Source organism: Phocoena sinus, chromosome 19 (assembly GCF_008692025.1).
Source record: "Phocoena sinus isolate mPhoSin1 chromosome 19, mPhoSin1.pri, whole genome shotgun sequence".
NCBI lineage: Eukaryota > Metazoa > Chordata > Mammalia > Artiodactyla > Phocoenidae > Phocoena > Phocoena sinus.
In genome coordinates, this window is record NC_045781.1 from 5,338,453 (window position 1) to 5,363,027 (window position 24,575).

The window sequence follows — 24,575 nt, forward strand, 5'->3', positions numbered from 1 at the left end:
AGAAAGCTACCTTTGAGGGAAGTTTTCACATCTGCAAAGGAGAGGCTTTTCTCTCAGGAGAGGGAACATTATACACTTGTCTGGAGCAGAGAAGGATCTGAGAATCTACTCCTTGAGAGCATTGTAGATACTGAAGCATTAAGCAGCTGAGAAAAATTCTGACTGAAGATTCTCTGAGGGACACAGGGGACACGTCCTCACCCACAAGACACCGGGTTGCTATGGTTCTCCAGCATCACATCTGGGTACGGGTCCTTCTGATTGGGGTCCAGGAGCTGCCACTCCTCCCACGTGAACTTCATAGCCATGTCGTCATATTTCGGGGATTCCTGTCACAACATGGTCCTGTTTAATATAAATTGTTTCCCTTCTATTGATGTAAGGAAGAAGGCATGTAAAGGAAGTTATTCTGTTATTTTCACCAAATAGGCTGCATTAATACAAGTAGTTTTTAAAAAAAACACCTTGTAATAGAAGGAAAACACTATTGGGATATTCTGCAATTATACATTCATAATTCTATTTATTCAACAAATGAGAAATTTGTATAATGCGTAGCCATTATATCCTCTTGCTAACCAAGAACTATATATACATAACTCTACATATATGTACTTATTTGCCAAACACTATACACATATGGGTGATATCAAGATTAATAAAACATATTATTACATTCATCAAGGGCCTTCCCTGACTTGGTGGATCAGAATTCACCATGTAGAGACAAGAGATGCCAGAATTACAAGAGATGACATGTTTAATAAATGTGTTTAAAATGTTATAAAGAATAAAGTATTTTAGGGAATTCCCTGGCGGTCCAGTGGTTAGAACGCTGCGTTCTCACTGCAGAGGCCCCAGGTTCTATCCTTGATCGGGGAACTAAGATCCTGCAAGTTGCACAGCACAGCCAAAAAAAAAAAAAAAAAGTCTACAGAACAGGAAACTATTGCGGGCCTTAAGCCCTACACACATGAATGCTTTTAAACCTCATTTTCTTCATTTATAAAATAGAGATTAAAATGATCCTTCCCTTGAAAAATAAGAATTAAATAAGAAAGCTCTAAACCCCATAGAAATATTGACTGCATATTCATTCAAAAGTATTTATGGAGCATCTACTCTGTGCCAAGCACTATTCTTGGCCCAGAGATACAACAGTTAATAATAAAGTTTAAATCCTTTTTTTTTTTTTTTATGTGAACCATTTTTAAAGTCTTCCTTGAACTTGTTATAATATTGCTTCTGTTCTTTGATGTTTTTGTTTTTCAGCCCCTAGGCATGTGGGATCTTAGCTCCCTGACCAGGGATTGAACTTGTACCCCTGCATTGGAAGGCGAAGTCTTAACCACTGGACCTCCAGGGAAGTCCCAATAATAAAATCAAAATCCTTGGAAAAAAAAAAAGAACAGGAAACTATAAAGAGAAAATTGGTCAGATTTGAGGAAAAAAGTAAAGAAACATACGCCTGTGGCATGTGTCCACACGAGTTAAAAGCTTATGTATTAAAAAAAAAAAAAAAAAAAAAAAAAGCTTATGTATAGGCCTTGAAGGGATAATTAGTGAGCTAGAAATTACCCAAAAGGCAACACAGAGCTACTGCAGTTAGGGACAATATTCCATAAGACCACAATAATTTGCAAGAGGGGTTCAGAACTCACTGAAAGCTGTTCTGCTGAAAGTGAGGGTTCATTACAGTTAAAGGATACAGATTAACATCAGCCAAGGGAAGAGGCTTGAAGGGCAGAGCCCAGGGAAATTGCAAACATGGAACTTCCAGCTGCCCTCCCACAATGGAGTCATGGGCAGTGTGACTTTTTTTTTTCCCTTTACTGATTTTTTAATTGAAGTATAGTTGATTTACAATGTTGTTATAGTTTCAGGTGTACAGCAAAGTGATTCAGTTATACGTTCATATACATATATTTATATATATATTCTTTTTCAGATTCTTTTCCCTTATAGGTTATTACAAAATATTGAGTATAGTTCCCTGCGCTTTACCATAGGCCCTTGTTGGGTTATTTATTTTATATGTAGTAGTGAGCATTACTTGCTTGGCATAAATGTGTGACCGCAGGCAGGGAGTACCACCAACCAGGGGAGCTCCCTGAACCCCGATGTCCAGAGGCTTAACTGGGGCTGGGTCACATCAGCCTGGTAGGACACCCAAGTGCTTGACTTCAGTCTCTAGTCCCTGCAGAGGTCCACTGACACCATGGTATCCACAGACTCCACCTTAAATCACATTGTGGGTGTGGCTTTTCCTTTTTCCCTTGCTGATTTTAGTCTCTATCCTTTCTATAATAAATGTAACCTGGAGGATAACAAGATTTCTGAGTTCTGTGAGTTCTTCTAGCAAATTATCAAACCTGAGGGGGATCTTGGGGACCCCCCAAACAAAAGGGAACTTCCTCGTTTGATAAACATATATATATATAGTTAAATATATTATTAAAAATATACTGCCTTTACTTTTAAAAAAATGACCCACTTGACTCATGGATACATTTTAAAGATAAATGACTACATATATATATATATATATATATATATATATATATATATATCATTTAAATGAATAATTGATTTTTAACTCAATCTCTAGTCCCGCTCCCTTCCCCATAGTATAAGGGATGGGGTGGAGAGTTCCACGCTTCTAATCATGATTTGGCCTTTCTGGTGACCAGCCCCATTCAGGAGCCTACCCAGGGTCACTTTATTAGAACAAAAGACACTCCTATCACCCAGGAAATTCCAAGGGATTTAACAGCTCTGTGTCAGATGCTCCTATCACCCCCATCACTCAGGAAATTACAAGGGTTTCATGACCTCTGTGTCAGGAACCAGAGGCAGTGACCAAATATATATATTTCTCATTAAGGCTTTGGGATTAAATATCTTGCTCAGGAACATACTCTATGTGTTAGGACTACAATCTGCACCCAGGTCTGCCTTTCTCCAAGCCCATGACCTTAACAATGGTTGTATTCCCTTACCAGATACCCTCAGAATAAAACTTACCTCTCCTTGTTACTTCCTTAAAGGAGTTTACTACCCAGAGCTCCCTTGGAGGATGGCCACGAAGTCACAGACGCAAAACCTGAACTTCTGAAATCATCCCTTATAACACTGTGGTACATGAAACCACTTTCTTCCACAAAGATAGAAACACACACAAATTGGTTCAGCCACTGTGGAAAACAGTATGGAGATTTCTCAAAAAACTAAAAACCGCAGGGAGAGAGGAAGGAATAAATCAGGAGTTTGGGATTAACAGATACACACTACTACATATAAAACAGATAAACAACAAGGACGTACTGTAAAGCACAGGGAACTATATTCAATATCTTGTAATAACCTATAATGGAAAAGTTCCTATACGGAACTGAATCATTTTGCTGTACATCTGAAACTAACACAACATTGTAAATCAACTATACTTCAATTAAAAAAAAGAAACTAATAATTGAACTACCATATGACACAGCAATTTCATTCCTGGGTATACATCTAAAAAATGAACTCACAAATTCAAAAGGATACATGTACCCCTATGTTCACAGCAGCATTATTTATAATAGTCAAGATATGGAAGGAAACTAAGTGTCCATCAACAGATGAATGGATAAAGAAGATCTGGTGTATATATATATATGGTAGAATACTACTCAGCCATAAAAAAGAATGAAATTTTGCCATTTGCAAAAACATGGACGGACTTTGAGGGTGTTATGCTAAGTGAAATAAGTCAGAGAAAGACAAATACTGTATATCACTTATATGTGGAATCTAAGAAATAAAACTAGCCAATATAACAAAAAAGCAGCAGATTCAGAGATACAGAGACCAAACTAGTGGTTACCAGTGGGGAGAGGGAAGTGGGGAGGGGCAAGATAGGGGTAGGAGATTAAGGGGTACAAACTACTACGTATAAAATAAATAAGCTACAAGGATATATTGTATAACACAGGGAATAGAGCCAATATTTTATAATAACAATGAACGGAGTTGACCTTTAAAAATTGTGAATCACTATGCTGCACGTTTGAAACTTACATAATACTGTTCATCAAATATATCTCAATTAAAAAAATGTTTTTAAAGATAGAAACACACAAACCTCAGGCTCCATGATTGCCCCAAGAGCAGCAGATCTGAGGCTAGCACTTCCACAGCTTTCTACAGCCCAAACCCTGGAGCCTGGGTGAAAGATTTCTGGGGTAAGTCACCAACTTCCTGGATCATCTTGATCTCATCTTCCACCAAACATGGCCACAAATTATTCTCTGATGATGAGCTTCTGTGACTTTCCTGCATCCTCCCAGCTCACAGGGCCCCTCACCTCCCATCCTGTATCTCAAATATCAGGACTTGAGTTTGAGGCCCCAGGACCTTCATATCTGACTCTTTGCAACACCATTAAAAGAAAATGTGTACAGCCCAAATGCAGTGCTACTCAGGGGCAGAAATGAGTGAATGAAGCTTCTTAGAGGCATCCAGGGTATATTCCTTCTAAAGTCAACTCTTCCAACGAGCATCCATGGTCCTCCACCGAGGAAGGAACAGCTGAAGAGCTTCTACTTCATTTTTCAGCCTAAAGCACTTTCCATAAACGGAATCTCTCCTCTTGCCTATAGTGGCTATTTCTTATCTTTGTCCCCAAGGGAGCAACTACTTTTACAGAAAATACATGTGTTTGTGTGTATAGTGTCTGTGTACGTATATATGTATTTCCCTAAAGAGGGACTCACTTGAAGGACTGAAGATAAAGTAACAGTCATTGTCTGTCCCAGTGGCCCAGGGATCCTGGGCCTCCAAATCTCCAGCTTCTCAACACAGACACACGTGGGCCTCCCCAGATACTGACCATATGACCCTTTGTTAACTGTCAAACCTGGAAAAGACACTACCATTTACTGACGACCAGACAGATCCATCAGTTAGCCCAATATAAACTTGAATGGCATTCACTGACAAATACCACTGTTACGGGCTTAACTGTGTTCCCCCCAAATCCATCTGTTAAAGTCATAACCTCCAGTACCTCAGAATGTGACTGTATTTGGAGATAAGGTCTTCAAAGAGGTAATTAAGTTTAAGTGAAGTTATTACAGTGGGTCCTAATCCAATATAACTGGTATAATGTGAAGACACGGGGAGAAGATGGCCATCTACAAGCCGAGGAGAGACCTTGGAAGAAATCAACCCTGCTGACACTGTGATCTCAGATTTCCAGCCTCCAGAACTGCGAGAAAAAAGAAGTCTGTGGTACTTTATTATGACAGCTCCAGCCAACTAACACGACCACCACCGACCCCAGTTCTCCATCACTGAGACACACAAGGTAGAGCAACCCACTAAGACTCCAAACCCTGATGTTGGGACTCTCATTTGACAGACACGTACAACTGCGTAGAGTAGGTGGTTACCTGTACTAAGGAGAAAGGAATTAGCTTTCAAACGTATACAAACGTTTGCCTAAAATACACAAAGATGGAACATTGGAGAGTGCTAAATAAATGATACGGTGACTGTTTGGCAAACAGCACACTTAATAACTGTTAGCTATAGTTTTTATGAATGCGAGGGGTAGAGGAGTAGGGGATAGACGCTGGTATGGCTTTCTTAAAGAGGGCGACCAGGAATTCCCTATCCCATTAACGTTTTCATTTACCTGGAATGCCAACCTCTGAAAGGTGAGTTCAGCACCTGGTCCTCAGGGCAGGCTTGGGCAGCCCATTCGGGAACCCAGACGGACGATTTCACTGGGAAAGACGCCGTGACTGCCATGATAGGACGTGCAATTCACAAGAAGTGGAAGGGAGCTGCACTCCGAGTTGAAGAAGAATCTATTTCTGAAGCTTTACTGAGGAGCATCTGTCCTGAATCCATCCTGTGAAAAGGCCACCACTTTGCATGTTTTGTTCACCAGCATATCCTGTGTCTACAACAGTGCCGATGCTCAGAAATATATTTGTTGTAGTGAGTTACTCACACACCCAGAGTTTGGAAATTCAATTATGGGACAGCCACTCCATTGCAAATTTCCACTTTTTTTTTTCTTCCTTATAAGCAGGACTGTTTTTAAGCTGTATACATCATTATTGGATCAAGGGAAAGAACCCTAGGAATAGAAATAGAGGACAAGGGCCCCAGCCTCAGGAGAGAATGAATGATGAGGCTAAATCACGTCTCAATTCGTTGAGCTACAGAGGAGCTTAGATCTTTGAAATGGCGGCAACTCTAAAAGGTGATAAGCCTGTGGACAAATGTAAGGCTTGTTCTCCAAAACAGTCAAAGGGATCTCACCATCACCTGTCTCATGTACCAACCTCCATTTTAATTAATTTTATTTTTTGGCCGTGCCGCATGGCTTGTGGGACTTATTTCCCCGACCAGGGGTCAAACCTGGGCCACCACAGTTGAAACTGCCAATTCCTAAACACTGGGACCGCCAGGGAACTCCCCAGTCCTCCATTTTTAGTGATGTTATTTTCTTCCATTAATTGGGCTTATTCTATGGATCCTAGTCCTTCTTTGATCTGCCCTTTTTATAGTCTGACAGGAGCCTCTATTCAAGAAACAAATGTTTCTTGGAATAATACTGAGCCTGAGAATTGCTTACCAGTAGCTCCTTTCCTTCAGTGACAAAAATAAATTTGATTGGTTAGTCCATGAGGTCATTCATTCGCCTTCATTCATTTTTCAAATCTACATATAATTCATTTCCTATTTTGCTATGTGCTGGGGAATATACAATTATCTATATACTGTCAAGGAATTTATAATCTAGGTGGATGTGAAAGATTTTAAAAAGTATCCATAACTTTTTCTATGTAAAATTAAGTAAATCCTTTCCCTTTCCCCCTCTGATATGTCCCTTAAACAGGAAATTATCAGGATACTTTGTTCCTTATACTATATGTCCTTTTCAACAAATGTAGGTGTACACATCCTTTGATTATCTTTGCCAGAGGGTAAAGTTGCTATAGACATGAAACCTAGCTTTAAAAAAATTTCCAGCTCAAAGGCGGCAAGGACTTTCTGTTAAGTTCATCACTGACATCATCTATAGGTCCTAGGACAGGACCAGGTCAAGGAAACAGTTGTTAAAGTTTTTCTGAGTGGTGTGTGTACAGGATGGGAACTATCTTCTAGGGCAAGAGCTTGGCTAATAGGTTATTCATGAATTTTGAGCTTTGTTCCTCCAGGTGAGATTTATAAAGTTAAGCATATCCAAACATGCTATGTTACATTATCAGATTAAATGTATTCAGTTTCCTTCTGAAGGACTTTTGGTAGACTGAAATAACAAACTGAATAAATTTAGAACTGAAGAAATCCAAGAGTTAACAACATAATGATCCTGGGTGGGAAAAGAAGACCCATGTCCCCCAAACGAGGGGGGTGAACTGCATTATAACTTTAATCAATTATGTGCAACACAGACACCCTCCTTTGATTTAAAGCATTACTGCCTGATCAAATTAGGCATTTGATTCAAGGTATACTGTCCTAAAATGTACACTATGTATATAATCTTATATATGATTATGTTAGGATTGTGACAGAAATCTCTAAAAGATTCACTTTCACAGGGCTTATTTGCTTCATGAATTTTCTGATATTTTGCCAAAGACATTCCATAGTTGGTGTGTTCAGAGTTTTATTTCTATATGATTTCCCCTGCCAACCAATGAGGCAGAATGTACCACTGACAACCCTGCCACAGTTACTGCCTTCAGAGGTCCAACAATTTCCCTCCTGTGTAAACTCTCTGATACCAACTGAAGTCTTATTTCTGGGGAAGGATTTTTCCATGGTCATTACATTTCTACCAACTATGTCCTCACTGACAGTATGTGACCTATGAAGCCCTGATAGGGTCTATCTTTCCACAAAAGGCTTTCCCAGTCTCTGTGTTTATACTGTTTGTATCAGTATACACTCGCCAGCCACAGGATGATCTAGAAGGTTTTATTCAAGGGTTTTCCACCTTCACTGTATCACAGTTTACTTCTGTGTGTTTTCTGTGATGTAAAATATGACATAATTGATCACTGAAGGTGCTACCACACTCACCGCATTCATTAGGTTTTTCTTCCGTGCAAATGCTATTATCTGCTGACACTGCACCTGTGGCACCTGGCTGTCCCACAAGGGCTACTACATTCCTATCTGCTAGGAACCCATCACTGTGGAATGGAGTCTCAGTTGCCACAGAAGGTGTGTGCACGCTCACCACATTAACAGGGTTTTTCCCCTGTATGATATCACTCGAACGTGATGAGCTGGGACTCTCTGAGAAAGGATTTTCCAACTTGACTGAATCTCCACGTTTCTCTCTTGCATGCAGCATCCCTTTGTGGTACACGAGGCATGACAAGTGGGAGAAGGCTTTCCCACAGTCAGTGCATCCATAGGGTCTCTCTCCTGTATGAGTTCTCCGATGTCTATTGAGGCACGACTTATCCCTGAAGGCTTTCCCACAGTCACTACATGCGTAGGGTTTCTCTCCTGTGTGAATTCTCTGATGGTTAATGAGGCCAGACTTGTGTGAACACGATTTTCCACATTCGGTACATACAAAGGGAGTCTTTCCAGTGTGAAATCTCTGATGTGAGATGAGGCATGTTTTCTGGCTGAAGCCTTTCCCACATTCAGTGCATACATAGGGTTTCTCTCCAGTGTGAGTTCGTTGATGTATGAGGAGATTGCCCTTCTGGATGAAGCCTTTTCCACATTCATTGCATATATAGGGTTTCTCTCCAGTGTGAGTTCGCTGATGTACAATGAGATTGCCCTTCTGAATGAAGCCTTTTCCACAATCACTGCATATATATGATTTCTCTCCTGTATGAGTTTTCTGGTGTGCATTAAGCTGTGATTTCCAGCGGAAGGCTTTGTCACATTCAGTGCATTCATATGGTTTTTCTCCCGTATGAGTTCTCTGATGTTCGATGAGCCGGGACTTCCTGGAGAATGCTTTGTCGCATAGACTACACCCATGAGGTTTCTCTCCTGTGTGAACTCTCTGATGATTAATGAGCCGAGACTTCTTGATGAAGCCTTTTCCACATTCCTCGCATACGTAGGGTTTTTCTCCTGTATGAGTTTTCTGATGAATAAGCAGCCGTGATTTCTTGGGGAAGGCTTTGTCACATTCAGTGCATGTATACCGTTTCTCTCCTATATGGGTTTTCTGGTGTTCAGTGAGCCTGGACTTTCTGGAGAAGGCTTTCCCACATATACTGCATCCATGAGGTTTTTCTCCTGTGTGCACTCTCTGATGATCGATGAGGCGGGACCTCTTGATGAAAGCTTTCCCACATTCAGTGCATAAGTGGGGTTTATTTATCTTCTGAGTTCCTAGATGCTTAATGAACTGTGAATTCGTGTTCATAGAACTTCCACATTCAGTAAATTTCATTTCACTATGAAATTGCTCATGCTTTGCATGGAGGAAGGATTCCCCATCTCCAAGAAGGTTCTTTACTCCATAGCTTCTGTTCTGGTTGACTAAACTTAAATTTGATTTCAGTGTTTTCCCATGAAAGTCCAACATATCATGATTTTGCCTTAAAGGAAAGTTACTTTTGCTCTGATGAACAATGTTTCCAAGTGCATTATGTTCGTGACATTGTTCCATTCTTTTTGGACATCTTTGATTTTGCAAGTCCTCCTGCAGAAGACAGTCATCTTTCCTCATTTCTAGGAAAGAAGAGAAGAATGAATCTTCCCATAGCTTGGTACAGAGTGAAACTACTTAACAAACGCCTTTGCGTAGGCTGGCCCTTTATGGACAACACTATGACTTCAGTTTAAAGAAACTCCAGAGCTTCCCTGGTGGTGCAGTGGTTAAGAATCTGCCTGCCAATGCAGGGGACACAGGTTCGAGCACTGGTCCGGGAAGATCCCACATGCCGCGGAGCAACTAAGCCCGTGTGCCACAACTACTGATCCTGCACGCTAGAGCCCGTGAGCCACAACTACTGAGCCTGTGCTCTAGAGCCTGTGAGCCGCAACTACTGAACCCATGTGCCACAACCACTGAGCCTGCGCTCTAGAGCCCATGCTCCGCAACAAGAGAAGCCACTGCAAGGAGAAGCCCGCACACCCCAACGAAGAGTATCCCCTGCTCATCACAACTAGAGAAAGCCCGTGTGAAGCAACAAAGACCCAGTGCAGCTAGAAATAAATAAATAAAATAAATTAATTTAAAAAAATAGAAAAGCATTAAAAAAATATATCTAAAGAAACTCCAAGTAGAAAAGGGAACCCTCCTACACCATTGGTGGGAATGTAAATTGGTGCAGCCACCTGGAAAACATATGGAGGCTCCTTAAAATAGAGGGGCCATATGATCCAGCAATCCCACTCCCAGGCATATATCCAGACAAAACTATAATTCAAAAAGATATATGCACCCTGTGTTCATAGCAGCACTGTTCAGAATAGCCAAGACATGGAAACAACCTAAATGTCCGTTGACAGATGAATGAATAAACAAGATGTGGTACATGTATACAATGGAATACTACTCAGCCATAAAAAAGAATGAAATAATGCTATTTGCAGCAACATGGATGGACCCAGAGATTATCATACTAAGTGAAGTAAGTCAGAAAGAGAAAGACAAATACCATATGATATAACTTATATGTGGAATCTAAAATATGACACAAATGAACTTATCTATGAAACAGAAACAGACTCACAGACATAGAGAACAGACTTGTGGTTGCCAAAAGGGAGGTGGGTGGTGGAGGGATGGATTGGGAGTTTGGGATTAGCTGATGCAAACTATTATATATAGGATGGATAAACAACAAGGTCCTATTGTATAGCACAGGGAAGTATATTCAATATGCTGTTATAAACCATAATGGAAAACAATATGAAAAAGAACGTGTGTGTGTGTGTATATATATATATATATCTGAATCACTTTGCTGTACAGCAGAAATTAACACAACAGTGTAAATCAACTATACTTCCACTAAAAAAAAAAAAAGAAACTCCAATATATGTTTGTTATCACTTGGACAAGGGTAAAATACAATAATGTAAACAAAGAAAATAAAAGGTAAAAACAGGGCATAAACGAGGTTAGAGCATTCAAAATGAGCAAATAGAGATTTGGCTGCTTTGTAATTGTAACCTTATAAATTATGCTGATAGTAAAATAAAATCAAGTTATTATGAGCACTAGACCACAGAAGACAGAGGGATATTTTTTTCCAAATGCTGTGGGACACATTCATACATGCATAAATCCTTAAATGCAAGGAATCAAGTATTATTCCTAATTATGTGACCTAGGCCACTGGATAGGTGAGTAGTGGTTTTTAATGAGATGGGGACTATTATTGAGGTTCACAATGTGGGGAAATCAAGTGTGCATTTCAAAGCATATCAACTTCCAGGTGGGTTTTGGATATCCAAAACAGACATGAAGAATTCAATTGGCTATGAAGATCCTGAGAAAAGTCTTAACCATGTGGGAAAGGAGATAACAGTGTGGGAATCATTTATATATAAATATTATATATATAAGGATAGAGGACAGGATGGAAAATGTGTAGACTGAAAGTATCAATAGATGAAGGCGTGTGACCAAGTTTACAATTATTATTACATTAAGACTTTGGGTTTTAAAAAGCCCATGGAGGAGCACCAAACATTGACTATACCAATACTAATAAAGGAAATAAGTGATCCTATACTCAGGAAGCTACAAGACTTTTAGGAGCTCTATGCCAGAAACCAGGCCAAAGACCAAGTACATATATATCTTATATTACAATGTCATACTAGGGAACTGGCATCTTTTTCATTCACCCTTTGTACTTGTATATATGGAACATTTAAATTGTTCCCATTTCATTGTAGTGATCCCTAAACCCACATCCTGCCATTAATAGCATTTTCTTTCAAAAGTCTGCATACCCATCTTGGTTTCTACCATTTAAGGGGTCCTAAAGGATCACACTTCTGATCCTGGATCAAGACTCTTGACAGTTTTGCCTGCCATTTGGCTTAGAACTACTGGATGTACTTAACTATAGCTCACACTGCTGCCACCCAGTTCAAAAGAAAGACTATGTATCCAAGGATAATACAGATCAAATTCAAAATGCCACCACTATACCTCAATTACAGGTGACGGTTGAACAAGGTGGGGGATAGGGGTACAGACCCTCCATGTGGTCAAAAATCCAGGTATAACTTTATAGTCGGCCCCCTGTATCCAAGGTTGTGCATCTGAGGATTCAACCAACCTTGGATTGTGTAATACTACAGTATGTAGTCACTGAAAAAAATCCGCATATAAGTGGACCCATGCAGTTCAAACTCATGCTGTTCAAGGGTCAACTATACTAACAAAGTCCAGAACAGCCTGGAAATAAAAGTTACATTACCAACTTTTACTCCATTTATCCATGTCCACACTCTACTCATTCCTCTACAAATAGCTTCTAAAACTGGCCTTCAAGTGGCTTCAGGCCAATCTTTTGACCAAGTTCCTCAAGGCCTTGCACATTTCCAAATTCACACCTTCATTACTTGCCCTTCCTTATCTTTACTCAAATCCCAGATATGCCTCCTATATATCACGCTATCATTCTATGTCACTGTAAGCTGCTTCCCCTACATTTCTAAAGTAGTCCCCACCTTTACTGTTCATTTAGACAATTTAGTTCACATAACCCTGAACTATAGCAAAGATGCTGCATTCAAAAGAGGAACTTCCACATATTACCTGCAGATTTATCCTCTGTTTGTTACTAAAATCTTACTCCTAGAATGTACTGATTTATTTCTCACTAATCTCCTCTAGCACACATTAAGTCTGTGGTTCACCAAGTAGGTTCAAGAGGGCCTGCTTACAACATTATGTATAGACTAGTCCAGGCCGTCCACCCCAAATCTACCAAAAATACACACTCTGAAAATAAGAGGTCCTAGTACATGTATTAGGAAACCATGCATTTCACAAATCCTCATCTTCCGGACTGCTAGTGGTCCAAGGCTCTTCTTTTTTTTTTTTAATTCTACCTTGCATGTATGTAATCTCTACTCAAAAGAATCTTTCTTCCTTCTTTTTCAAATCAAGGTATAATTGACATACGACATTATATTAGTTTCAGGTGTACAACATAATGATTTGATGTTTGTATACATATAGCAATTTTTTTCAATTCTACTGTTTTTATTTTTCATTTTTTTATTATTTTTGTATTGAAGTATAGTTGATTTCCAACATTGTGCTAGTTTCAGGTGTACAGCAAAGGGATTCAATTTTATATATATATATATATATATATATATATAAATCCTTAGTATAGGATTTCTATAAATATATTTATTTATATATTTCTATAAATTTACTTCTATAAATATATTTATATAAATTTATTTCTATAAATATATTTATTTACATATTTATATAATTTCTATAAATATATTTATATAAGTTCATTTCTGTAAATATATTTAGTTACATATTTAGTTATATTTATATAAATTTACTTCTATAAATATATTTATCTATATGAATCCTCCTTATTTTTATATATATACATATTCTTTTTCAGATTATTTTCCCTTATAGGTTATTACAAAACATTGAGTATAGTGCCCACAATTTTTTTTTTTAATCCAAGTCTCTTCTTAATCTGTACTCATCCCATAGGAGATCTCAATCTGTCCACATTTCTAACTCTAGTCCTAAACTCTCCCTGAATTCCTTGGGTAGATCCAAATGCAACAGAGCATTTGCATCCAAGGTGATGTGAACAAACATGTCTAAATTACAATGGCCAAAACAAAACTCCTGATTTCTCAACCCACATCTCCTTCTCCATACACCTTCTTCATCTCAGAAATGGCGACTCCACTCTTCCCCAGACTCATGCCAAGAACCTTAGCATCATCCTTCAGTTGTATTTTTCTTTCAACCCATTATACTTCAATAGGAAATGCCTTCTCTCCTTTATAAATATATTTCCAAGCTCACTAACCCTCACCCCCTCTACCCATGTTGAAGACAAGCATTCTATCTTATACTACAGTAATGGGCTACACTGACTGGATTTCAGGCTTCAACTTCCCTTCTACAAAGTAGTCAAAGTGATCATTTTATTTTATTTTTTAAATGTTTTATTTTATATTGGGGGTATAGTTGATTTACAATGTTGTGTTAGTTTCAGGTCTACAGCAAAGTGATTCAGTTATATATATATATATATATATATATATATATATATATATATATATATATATATATTCTCTTTCAGATTCTTTTCCCATATCGAAGTGATCATTTTTTTTTTTTTTGGCCGCACCACGCAGCACGTGGGATCTTAGTTCCCCGACCAAGGATCGAACCTGCACCCCCTGCACTGGACCACCAGGGAAGTCCCACAAAGTGATCATTTAAAATATTTAAAATCATTTAAAATATAAATTATATTATGCCCTACTGTTTTCTCATCTGATTGTTTTTAAAAAATGAAGTCCTTGGGAGTTCCCTGGTGGCCTGCTGGTTAGGATTCGGGGCTCTCACTGCTGTGGCCCAGGTTCAATCCCTGGTTGGGAAACTGAGATCTTGCAAGCTGCACGGTGCAGCCAAAAAAATTTATTAATTAAAAAGAAATCATGGACTTCCCTGGCAGTCCAGTGCTTTAAGACTTCGCCTTCCAATGCAGGGCGTGTGGGTTCAATCCCTGGTCGGTGAGCTAACATCACAGATGCCTCGTGGCCAAAAAACCAAAACATAAAACAGGAGCGATATTGTAACAAATTCAATAACGACTTAAGAAATGATCCACATCAAAAAAATCTTAAAAAAACAAACAAAAAAATCAAGTCCTTGAAGTGGCCCTGAAAGGTCCTACATGACCTGTCTACTCCAAACTCCACCTACTACCTTACTGCCGTCATCTCCGTACTTTCTCCGTCCACTGTCCGTCTCACTCACTCCACTGTACTCATACAGGCTTCCTCCAGATTCCTAAAACACGCTCCTGCCTCAGGCTACTGACCTTGCTATTTTGTCTTCATGGAATGCGATTCACCCAAGGGACCTACCCACATCGCTGATATAGCTGCTTTAAGGCATCTTACCAGAGACATTCCCTTTCCTAAAGGATGTAAGATGAGGGGGCCTAAGCTAAATTCCTAGCTGCCAAGAGCACAACGTAGCCCCCTCACACATGGCTGCATTTGCTGGAAGGGCTGGAAATGAAGTTAATGATTAGTCATGCCCAGGGTGATAAGGCCTCCTTTAAAAATTACGGGGTTCAGAGAGCCTACAGATGGCTGAACAGAAGGAGGTGTTGGGAGAGCATCACACCCAGAGAGGCCATGGAAGCTCCACGCTCCTTCCCCGTACCCTGTGCATCTCTTCCACCTGGCTGTTCCTGACTTAAATCCTTTCATAACAAACGGGTGATCTAGTAAGTAAACTGTTTCTCTGAGTTCTGTGTGCCACTCTAGCAAATGAATTCAACCTGAGGAGGAGGGAGTCTTGGGAAGCTCCGGTCTACAGCCAGTTGGTCAGAAGCACAGGTAACAATATGGACTTGTGTTTGGCATCTGAAGTGGAGGTCAGGGAAGTCTTGTGTGATGGAGCCCTTAACCTGTGGGATCTCATGCTTTCTCCAGGCAGACAGTGTCAGAATTTAGTTAAACTGTAGGACACTTAGCTGGTGTCACAGAGAATTGCTGGTGTCAGAAGTGCCATGAGTGTGGCAGTGGTGTGAGAACAAAGAAGAAACACAAGAGGAGGACTGAGGTTTCTCGAGCACAGCCAGGATATATGAAGAAAGAAACAGAAGGTACTAGAGACTGAACGTTTACGTTCCCCCCACAATTTATACGTTGAAATCCTAACCTCCAAAGATGGCGTGAACGTTAGGAATGGAAATCAATTATTATCCAAAGGGGCAAGAAGGTGTAATTGTCAGAAGACAGCACTGAAATCAAAACATCTCTCTTTAGAGAGAGGTGTGCAAGGTTGAATTTCATAGCAAGACAAGTAGAAGGAACAGGTAGTGATACAGTGCTGGGGGAAGAAGCATGGGAAGATTTGAGAATTCTAAGATTTGAGAATTCTAAGAAGAAACTTAGAGGAAAAAAAAAAAATCAAGACCCAGGTGAAATAAATAGGGATCAAATCCAAGAAGAGATATGTTCCTCGACACCACTAAAAGAAAAAGAGCTCTTCGGTGGAGGCTATGCTTCCATGTCCTCAGACATACACAGCTGTGACATCTCTGAATGATTAGAATATGACTCCTTTGGCCGCTCAATGCTGGTTCTCTTACTCACCTGGACAGATTTGACTGTGGATTTCATCTTCTACTGGCCACGGTTCTCCTCGTTTCAATCTGGAGAGAGCATCCGGCTTGCTGGCTTGATACCCTGTTCGTGGGAAACGACAGAGAGACAGACTCTTGAATTGGGCTGTGGTCTGCCAACATGGAAGAATGTTACATTTTACGAACTATGCAATTTGCGGCTCAGCAAAGGAAAGGCTCATCTCTCAGGAGAGGGCACGTTATACTCTAGTCTGGGACCAGAGAAGGAACTGAGACTCATCTACCACTTCAGGGCACCATGGACACTGCAAAACTTTCAGAAGCTGAAGAAAGAGAGGCCACTGACTGGGGACTCTGAGGGACCAAGGGGAGCTGTTCTCACCAACGGACAGCAGGTTGCTATAGTTCTCCAGCATCACGTCCCGGTACAGGTCCTTCTGAGCAGGGGCCAGGAGCTGCCACTCCTCCCACGTGAAGTCCACGGCCACATCCTCCAGTGTCAGCGATCCCTGTAACAACACGGTCCTGTTTAATATGAGTGTTTCTCTCGTTACTGAAATGGAAGGCAAGTGAAGGAAGTTGTTCTGCTCTTTTTCACCATTTAGGCTACATCTATATACGGAGGTGCTTTGATTTTTATTTATTTTTTAATTTTTTAAAAAATTTGGCTGTGCTGCGAGGCTTGGGGGATCTTAGTTCCCTGATCAGGGGTTGAACCCAGGTGACTGGCAGTGAAAGTGCCAAGTCCTAACCACTGGACCACCAGGGAATGCCCCTGATTTTTTAAAACTACATTGTCATAGAAGCAAAATCTATCCATGTTCTAACTTATGTATTGCAAAATATTCTGTAATTATACAGTCAACCATCATTCAGCAAATCAGAAGTTTCTGTGATAAGTAGTCATTAATCCTCTTGCTAAACTAGAAACATATACAATATATATTTAAAACATTTGCTGTATATATATATATATATATATATTTTTTTTTTTTTTTTGTAGCGAGTACATATTTGCCAGGTATTAAGTATATTCTAATGACATCAGGACAAACAAAACATATTCCTACATTCACCAGGAATCTTCATAACCATTATCAGAATCAACCATGAAGAAACTCCAGACGCTATAATTAAAAGATACAAAAAAAAAAAAAAAAAAAAAAAAAGATACAACAGGGGGCTTCCCTGGTGGCCCAGTGGTTGAGAGTCCGCCTGCCGATGCAGGGGACACGGGTTCGTGCCCGGGTCCGGGAAGATCCCACATGCCGTGGAGTGGCTGGGCCCGTGAGCCATGGCCGCTGAGCCTGCACGTCCGGAGCCTGTGCTCCGCAACGGGAGAGGCGACAACAGTGAGAGGCCCCGCATACCACAGAAAAAAAAAAATAATAAGAAGATACAACATATTAAGTATGTTTTATATGTTAGGAAGAATAAAAACACCTTTCTAAAACATATTAAAAGAATGAGAGACTAGTAAAGAACATTATTCAAAGTAAGAAAATAAATAGCATCCTTCAAAAAACACACAAGTACATATATACATAGGTACATTATTTATATTTACATTTCTAGTCAGGTTCACAACATATCAGATACATTGAAGAGATAATAAACAGGAAGGTAGATATGAAGAAATTACTCAAAATGCGGCACAAGGACAAAATTATGGAAAATATAAAAGAGAGAATAATAAATATAGAGGATAAAGTGAGGTCTCACATTCCCCAGCTCAGTTTATGAAAAAGTAAATACAGTAATGGAAAGGCACTACCCAAAGACCTAAGAGCTGAGTTAGATCCACCCGCAAACATCCATACAGACACAGATGTACACACAGCTCAGTGACTGGAAGTACACACTCCTGCACATTTGTTAAGTGACACCAGGGGATTAGGAAAGAAGCGTAGGAAGAGGACTCTTACTTTTTCACTAGATGTACTTTGTCATCACTGGAGTTTTACAAATGTATTCACGCATATTTGTATTATGAAAATTTTAAAGGTAATGAAAGATGAAGCAGTAGGACTTGGCTTTGAACACAGGGAGGGGAGGTGGACTACCTTCAATAGCTGGAAGTTCTTTTTTTTTTTAATTTAAGTATCATTGATTTACAGTGTCTCAGATGTACAGCAAAGTGATTCAGTTATACATATACATATTGAATATGTCTATTCTTTTGCAGATTCTTTTCCATTATAGGTTATTATAAGATACTGAATATAGTTCCCTGTGCTACAGAGTGGGTCCTTATTGTTCATGTATTTTATATATAGTAGTGTGTATCTGTTAATCCCAAATTCCTAATTTATCTCCCCTTGCCCCTTTCCTCTTTGGTAACCATAAGTTTGTTTTCTATGTGTAATAGCAGGAAGTTCTAAAGCAAACCCTGAGATCGCAACAACTTTACCAGACACAGATACTTTCAACTCCCTCCTGCCAAATCTGTACTCAAACACCTGTTCGATCACCTGTTCATACGGGACCTTGGAAAGTCATGCAACCCTTTCATTTTCTTATGTCATCTAGGTTTTACTCCCAAGCTAACCCTGACCACTACAAGGTTGGGTCCATGGGTTACCTTGCTATGGTCCCATGAAGCACTGTGCCCGCTGAGTTTTCTTGGTCTCTTTCCAAAGGGATCTCTGGAGAACCAGCTTTTCATTTATGAGAAGGTTGTGGTTAAGGACACTGTCTGCCATATCACCTCTAGGACGAACCATTTGAAAAGTCCCAAGACCTGAGTGCCATGAAATATACAGTGACATCCTCTGAGGAACTGGTCGGCTTTCTCCTCAGAGTCAATGTCTATCCCGTCATCATCAGGAGTCTCTGGCTGTGGTGACCGTCAGAGCTATTAGACATGAGTCGACAGCGCATGTAACCCACTGGATACTCCAATCACAGAAGATATTCCAACATTAGTCATTTAGTGTAGGTCCCACAAACAATATATTTCTGATGCTACTTTGCCTTGATGTTGAATTTAAATCTAAATTTATTTCTGCACAAATTCTAGTTTTCCAATTTGTTATTTCTGTTGAATTCAATTGCATTTTAAAGTCCCCCCAGAACTCAATCACAGAATGAAGGAAAGAATAAGACAAACCAGAAATCACCTGGTCCTTGATCATTTTCATCTGTTATTGGGAAACAGCCAAAGCTAGGATGTCTCCTGAGCCTCTTCTTGAACTGCCCTAAATTTCTGGTTAGAAATCTTAGTCTCCAGGCAGTGATGTCCCCACAAATGGTGATATCCAGGTCGTGAAACCTTCTCACATCACATGATGTATCTTGCTCCAGGAACCACGACCTGTGAGCTGAAAAATAAATTCACTTTGAGTGTAAATTTCCTCTGGGCCCAGATGTTGTCACTGCCACTGTCACCCACCTGATTTCAAAGCCATCTGTTCCTTTATTTGGGGTCCCAGAGGCTATTACACCCTGGAGCAATAAAATAGAAGGTTGTGAATGTGTGGGTACTGTTTCTTCCTTCTGTGAAGTGGAAGTGGGGTGACTGTGAAAGGGGAGATGGGAAAGGAGAACCAGCACAGCACGATGCCCCCGCGGCAGGGGGATTATCACAGACCAGTTTTTGGAAAGAGAACATATAAAAGGTGAGGACCTGGACAGCTATTCCTTGGAAACCATGTGTGCTCATGGACCTGTTTAAAGTCATTGAACCATCTTCACTAATCGTCATTATGTGAAAGAAACAAACAAAGGAAAACCAAGAGAAAAAATTAAAGCACATACAACAAAGATTACTATTTGTGGACATATACACATTTAGTAAAAGTATAAAAACATGCATTATATAAAACGAGTTCAAGGAATGTGATTACAATAAAAAAACCACTAAATTGTATGCTTTAAGTGGATGAATTGTACGGTGTATGAATTAAAAAAGCTGTTACTAGAAAAAAGCTATGAGTAGAACTCTAATTATATGCTTACTAAAATATTTACAGGAAATGTATAAATATCTGCAACTTACAATAAAACATACCCTCAAAAATGTAAAAAGGGGCTTCCCTGGTGGCGCAGTGGTTGAGAGTCCGCCTGCCGATGCAGGGGACGCGGGTTTGTGCCCCGGTCCGGGAAGATCCCACATGCCGCAAAGCAGCTGGGCCCGTGAGCTATGGCTGCTGAGCCTGCGCGTCCGGAGCCTGTGCTCCGCAACGGGAGAGGCCACAACAGTGAGAGGCCCGCGTACCACCAAAAAAAAAAAAAAAAAAAAAAAAATGTAAAAAGGTGGATTGATGATGATTAGAGGAGTGATATACGGATACATACACGATAAAGGAAACTCAATAAAATCATGATGATAAAATCCACGTGGCAAGCAGGCAGGAACTCAAATGTATAGTTCTTTAAACCTTGCTATATGTTTGAAATTTTTCATAGTAAAATCATGGGAGGGGGGAAAGCTTGTAATAATGAGATCAGTAGGGTGAGCAGAAACAAATCTTTTCAATGTAATTACTCTTCTGTGTAATAGTAAATTAAAAGTGAATAAAAAGATCGAAAGTAGAAAGACACCATTCACAATGGCAAAAAAATTAAAAATCATGGTGGAGATGAGGGACAGGGAACCACACCCTTATGTAAATGCAGAATCATAACCTGTTCTCAGAAGTGATAAATGAATATTTAAGCATTTAAATTCTATCTAAATGAATGCACATATTGAGTGATTCCAGTCATTAATGGAACAGGTTTGTCTCTTGGTATCTGTAGAAATTCTTAAAAACAACTCTTACAGAAAAAAAATTTATGATATATTTATTAGTAATGTTTATGATAGGAAATTAAATGATGAGGCAAATTATACTAAAATTTCGGCATTTATTGGAATTGTGAAAATCAAGCATAGAAAAATGAAGACTAAAAGGAACTATATGGAAAATTTAACAAACGTTATCGTTGGAGAACAGAATTGGGGTAATAGAGATGTTATTTTACTTGTGCTAGAACAACTCTGAAAGGAAATATTTACAAGTGTGTGTATACACACACGCAGTAAACTTGCAGGAAGGGCAAAATCCTCATCTTTAGTAGAAACCTTACCACTTTACGTGTGCTTAATCCTCGATCTCCAACAACGCTTTCATTTCTACGGGGTCGAGAGAAGATGTGGAAAGCCAAAGGCGATTGGCAAACGAGGCCTTGGACTTGAGGAACTGAAGGAGAAAGTCACGTTTGAAAACACCCACCCACCGACCAGCTTCAGCTCTCACAAACTTCTCAACGACTGACACACCTGGACCACCCACGGCAACCACTGGTCACATACACTCGGAATAATCCCTAAACCTGGACTAGATGCCCAGGTTCGCTGACCATGAGACCCCCACTCCTGTCATTGAGCCCGCTACTAAATCCCGACTCCAAACCAGACACCGCTTTCATTGACAAAAGTCATTCCCTACCGCAGTCCTCAATCACAGAGCACTGCAGACAGACACAAAACTCTGATTACGGACTTTCAATCCTAGATTTCGACTGGCCTGTAATCACTAACACCAGAATCCTTCAGGACTGACTCCGTCACCCCAATCATAAATACCCCAGTCACCGACTTCCACTTGCTTCCTCTCCCTCTACGGACCCCACGGCTCCACCCCACCCGGACGCCCACAGACACCTCGTTTCCCTCATCCTATTCCACGCAGAGATCCACACACGGTCCCGATTTTCTCCTGATCCCACCGCTATCTCCTAGAATCCGCACTTCCGTGAATTCTTTTACTGTTGCACCTTCGCCCGGACTCCGCGCCGGACTACGGCTGCCGACGAGGGCCACGCAGCGTTTGTACGGAGCAGGCACGGAGATAATGTCTGCGCCCATCTCGCCACGGATCCCGGGGCCGCCACCTTTCAGGACTCGCCGTACAGAAAGCGAAGTGGCAGTTTTTGTCCAAGTAGCCACGGAAGGCACGGAACGGATAAAAGCCATCCAAAGTACCCCCACTTAAACCCTGCGCCGCAAACTGCACGGATTTTCAGAAACTCGAGCTCACACAAGGGAAACGGGGTAGGATACGTCCGCCTCAGCGGGCTGGGGGGAAAAGTAATCCACTTTGCACGAAGATTGGGAAACGACACAGTGGGCACAGCCATCTTAGAAGTTAGGTGTCCGTACAAAAACCAACAAACAGCCAAAGGAAAAGGAGAAAACATATAAGACGAAAGGCAAATACCCCGAGGACGCTTCTGGCTCAGGGTGGACGGTGACAGGATGACTTTGAGGACAGAAAAGAGTCTGGAGAAGCACTCGCGGTAACGGGGACAGCATAACGCCGTCAAAGAAAGTAAAAAAAAAAAACAGCAACTGGCAGAAACCTAGCATACATTTGGGGGTGGAACATGGTTACCGCCCAGTGAAGGGGAGGAGAGTAGTCATGAGCCAATGGGAAGAGGGAATCCAGGGGTGGGGTGAGTTTTTCACACGTGACACCCCGCTTCCCTTCTGCCAGCGGTGGAGCCAATAACAAGTGCGGAGCTTTCTGAGAACCAAAAGGCCAGAAATTCTGTAAGGAGTAAATAAGACAACTCCAGGGAGAAAAAAAAGTTGTACAAGAAAGGAAAAGTAATCATAGTATACTAGTGGCTGAACTATATGTAGTATTTACATAGTCATCATAATGTAAACACTAAATCTGATCCAACCATAATTAAGATATAACTCTATCGGAAGAATGGGAAAAAGGAAATGCTTGTGTGAAAAGGGTTGTTTCTGTTCGTAGGGAGAGGTGTTTGAAGCATCCTTCAGGACACCACGGACAGTACCCCCAAATGAAAACTCCATTATCATCACGTGAAAATTAATAAACAGAAACCTCATTTAAAATGGAGTTGGTAGGATGAACTCCACCAAACTTTTGTTGTGAGAAGTACCCTAGGGTAGAAGAAACAGTTTTCCTTTAGTTGGTATTCCTTTTGTGCAGCTACTTTGGAAAACAGTCTTAGAGTTCCCCAAACAGTAAACATATTTACCATATGATCCAGCAATTTCACTCCAGGTTTATATCCAAGAGAAATAAAAGCATATGTCCACACAAAAACTTGTACACAAATGTTTACAGCAGCATTATTTATAATAGCCAAAAGTGGAAACAACTCAAATATCCATCAACCGATGAAGGGAAAAATAAAATGTGCTGCATCCATACAACAGAATATTATTCAGATATAAAAAGGAATGAAGTACAGAAACATGCTACAACATGGATGAGCCTTGAAAGCATTATGCTAAGTGAAAGAAGCCAGTTACAAAGACTAAATATTATGTGACTGAACTTATGTCCAGAATAGGTAAATCTATAGAGACAGAAAGTAAATCAGTGGTTGCTTAGACATGGGGAGAATGGAAGTTGAATTGATAGTCATAAATATCCACAGTATGATTAAGAAGAAGATAACCGGGCTTCCCTGGTGGTGCAGTGGTTGAGAGTCCGCCTGCCGATGCAGGGAACACGGGTTCGTGCCCCGGTCTGGGAAGATCCCACATGCCACGGAGCGACTGGGCCCGTGAGCCATGGCCACTGAGCCTGCACGTCCGGAGCCTGTGCTCCGCAACGGGAGAAGCCACAACAGTGAGAGGCCCGTGTACCACAAAAAAAAAAAAAAAAAAAGAAGAAGATAACCAACCTAAAACAGAAAAAAATAATACCAGTAAATAAACAATTAATAAAATAAAATAATATTTTTAGTCGCTCTTAGGTTGGGCAAAATTAAAAGGTTGATGAGGTGGTTAGAAAATAGGCACTCTGATAGAATTAGCCCTTTTCCCCATATATAAAATGAGGGTAATATTTATGTCCACCATCAATGGCTTTCAGAATATTAAGCAAGATAATGCCATTATTATGCATGAACATGTCCCCTATTCAAAAAAAATGTGTATACACTTAACAAAAACTAGCTATTACTTTTCAGTTGGAGTTCTTGGAAGAAGCTGGATAGCAGCCAGTAAAGTGTATTCACTAACAAAACACGTTTGGACAACAATCCGGAAAAATCTATCCAATTAAAAATTTTCCTTCTCTTTGACTCAACAATTCCAATTCTAATAATTTCTTCATGAGAAAAATTATATGAAAACATTTGAATTGACAGAAAGCCTGCACAGAAATTTCTACCAACAATTTCTGGTCTTCCACCAGAAATTTCACCACCTTCCACCTCAGTCAGAAACATAACCCCTCCCTCACTATTAGCTCCACCCTCTCTACAGCCCTC

General features: G+C 40.2%; 1 protein-coding gene across 5 annotated transcripts in view; it reads right to left on the reverse strand.

Annotated features, from left to right (window-relative positions):
* The window catches only part of ZNF613 (zinc finger protein 613), a 30,983-nt gene extending 8,885 nt beyond the window's left edge, over nt 1–22,098 (reverse strand). For 2 of the 5 annotated variants that reach the window (XM_032612708.1, XM_032612711.1), the window contains exons 1-5: nt 19,451–19,628; nt 16,714–16,840; nt 16,342–16,434; nt 5,681–9,717; nt 202–345 (exon numbers count right to left, since the gene is read on the reverse strand). In XM_032612708.1, coding sequence (XP_032468599.1) covers nt 7,988–9,717; nt 16,342–16,434; nt 16,714–16,840; nt 19,451–19,471 — 1,971 coding nt within the window. In that variant the 5' untranslated portion in view covers nt 19,472–19,628 and the 3' untranslated portion in view covers nt 202–345; nt 5,681–7,987. Of the gene's footprint in view, nt 1–201; nt 346–5,680; nt 9,718–16,341; nt 16,435–16,713; nt 16,841–19,450; nt 19,652–21,401 lie in introns of those variants that run through there. The other 3 variants (XM_032612712.1, XM_032612713.1, XM_032612709.1) reach the window with 3 other exon arrangements.
* Nucleotides 22,099–24,575: the final 2,477 nt, after the last annotated feature.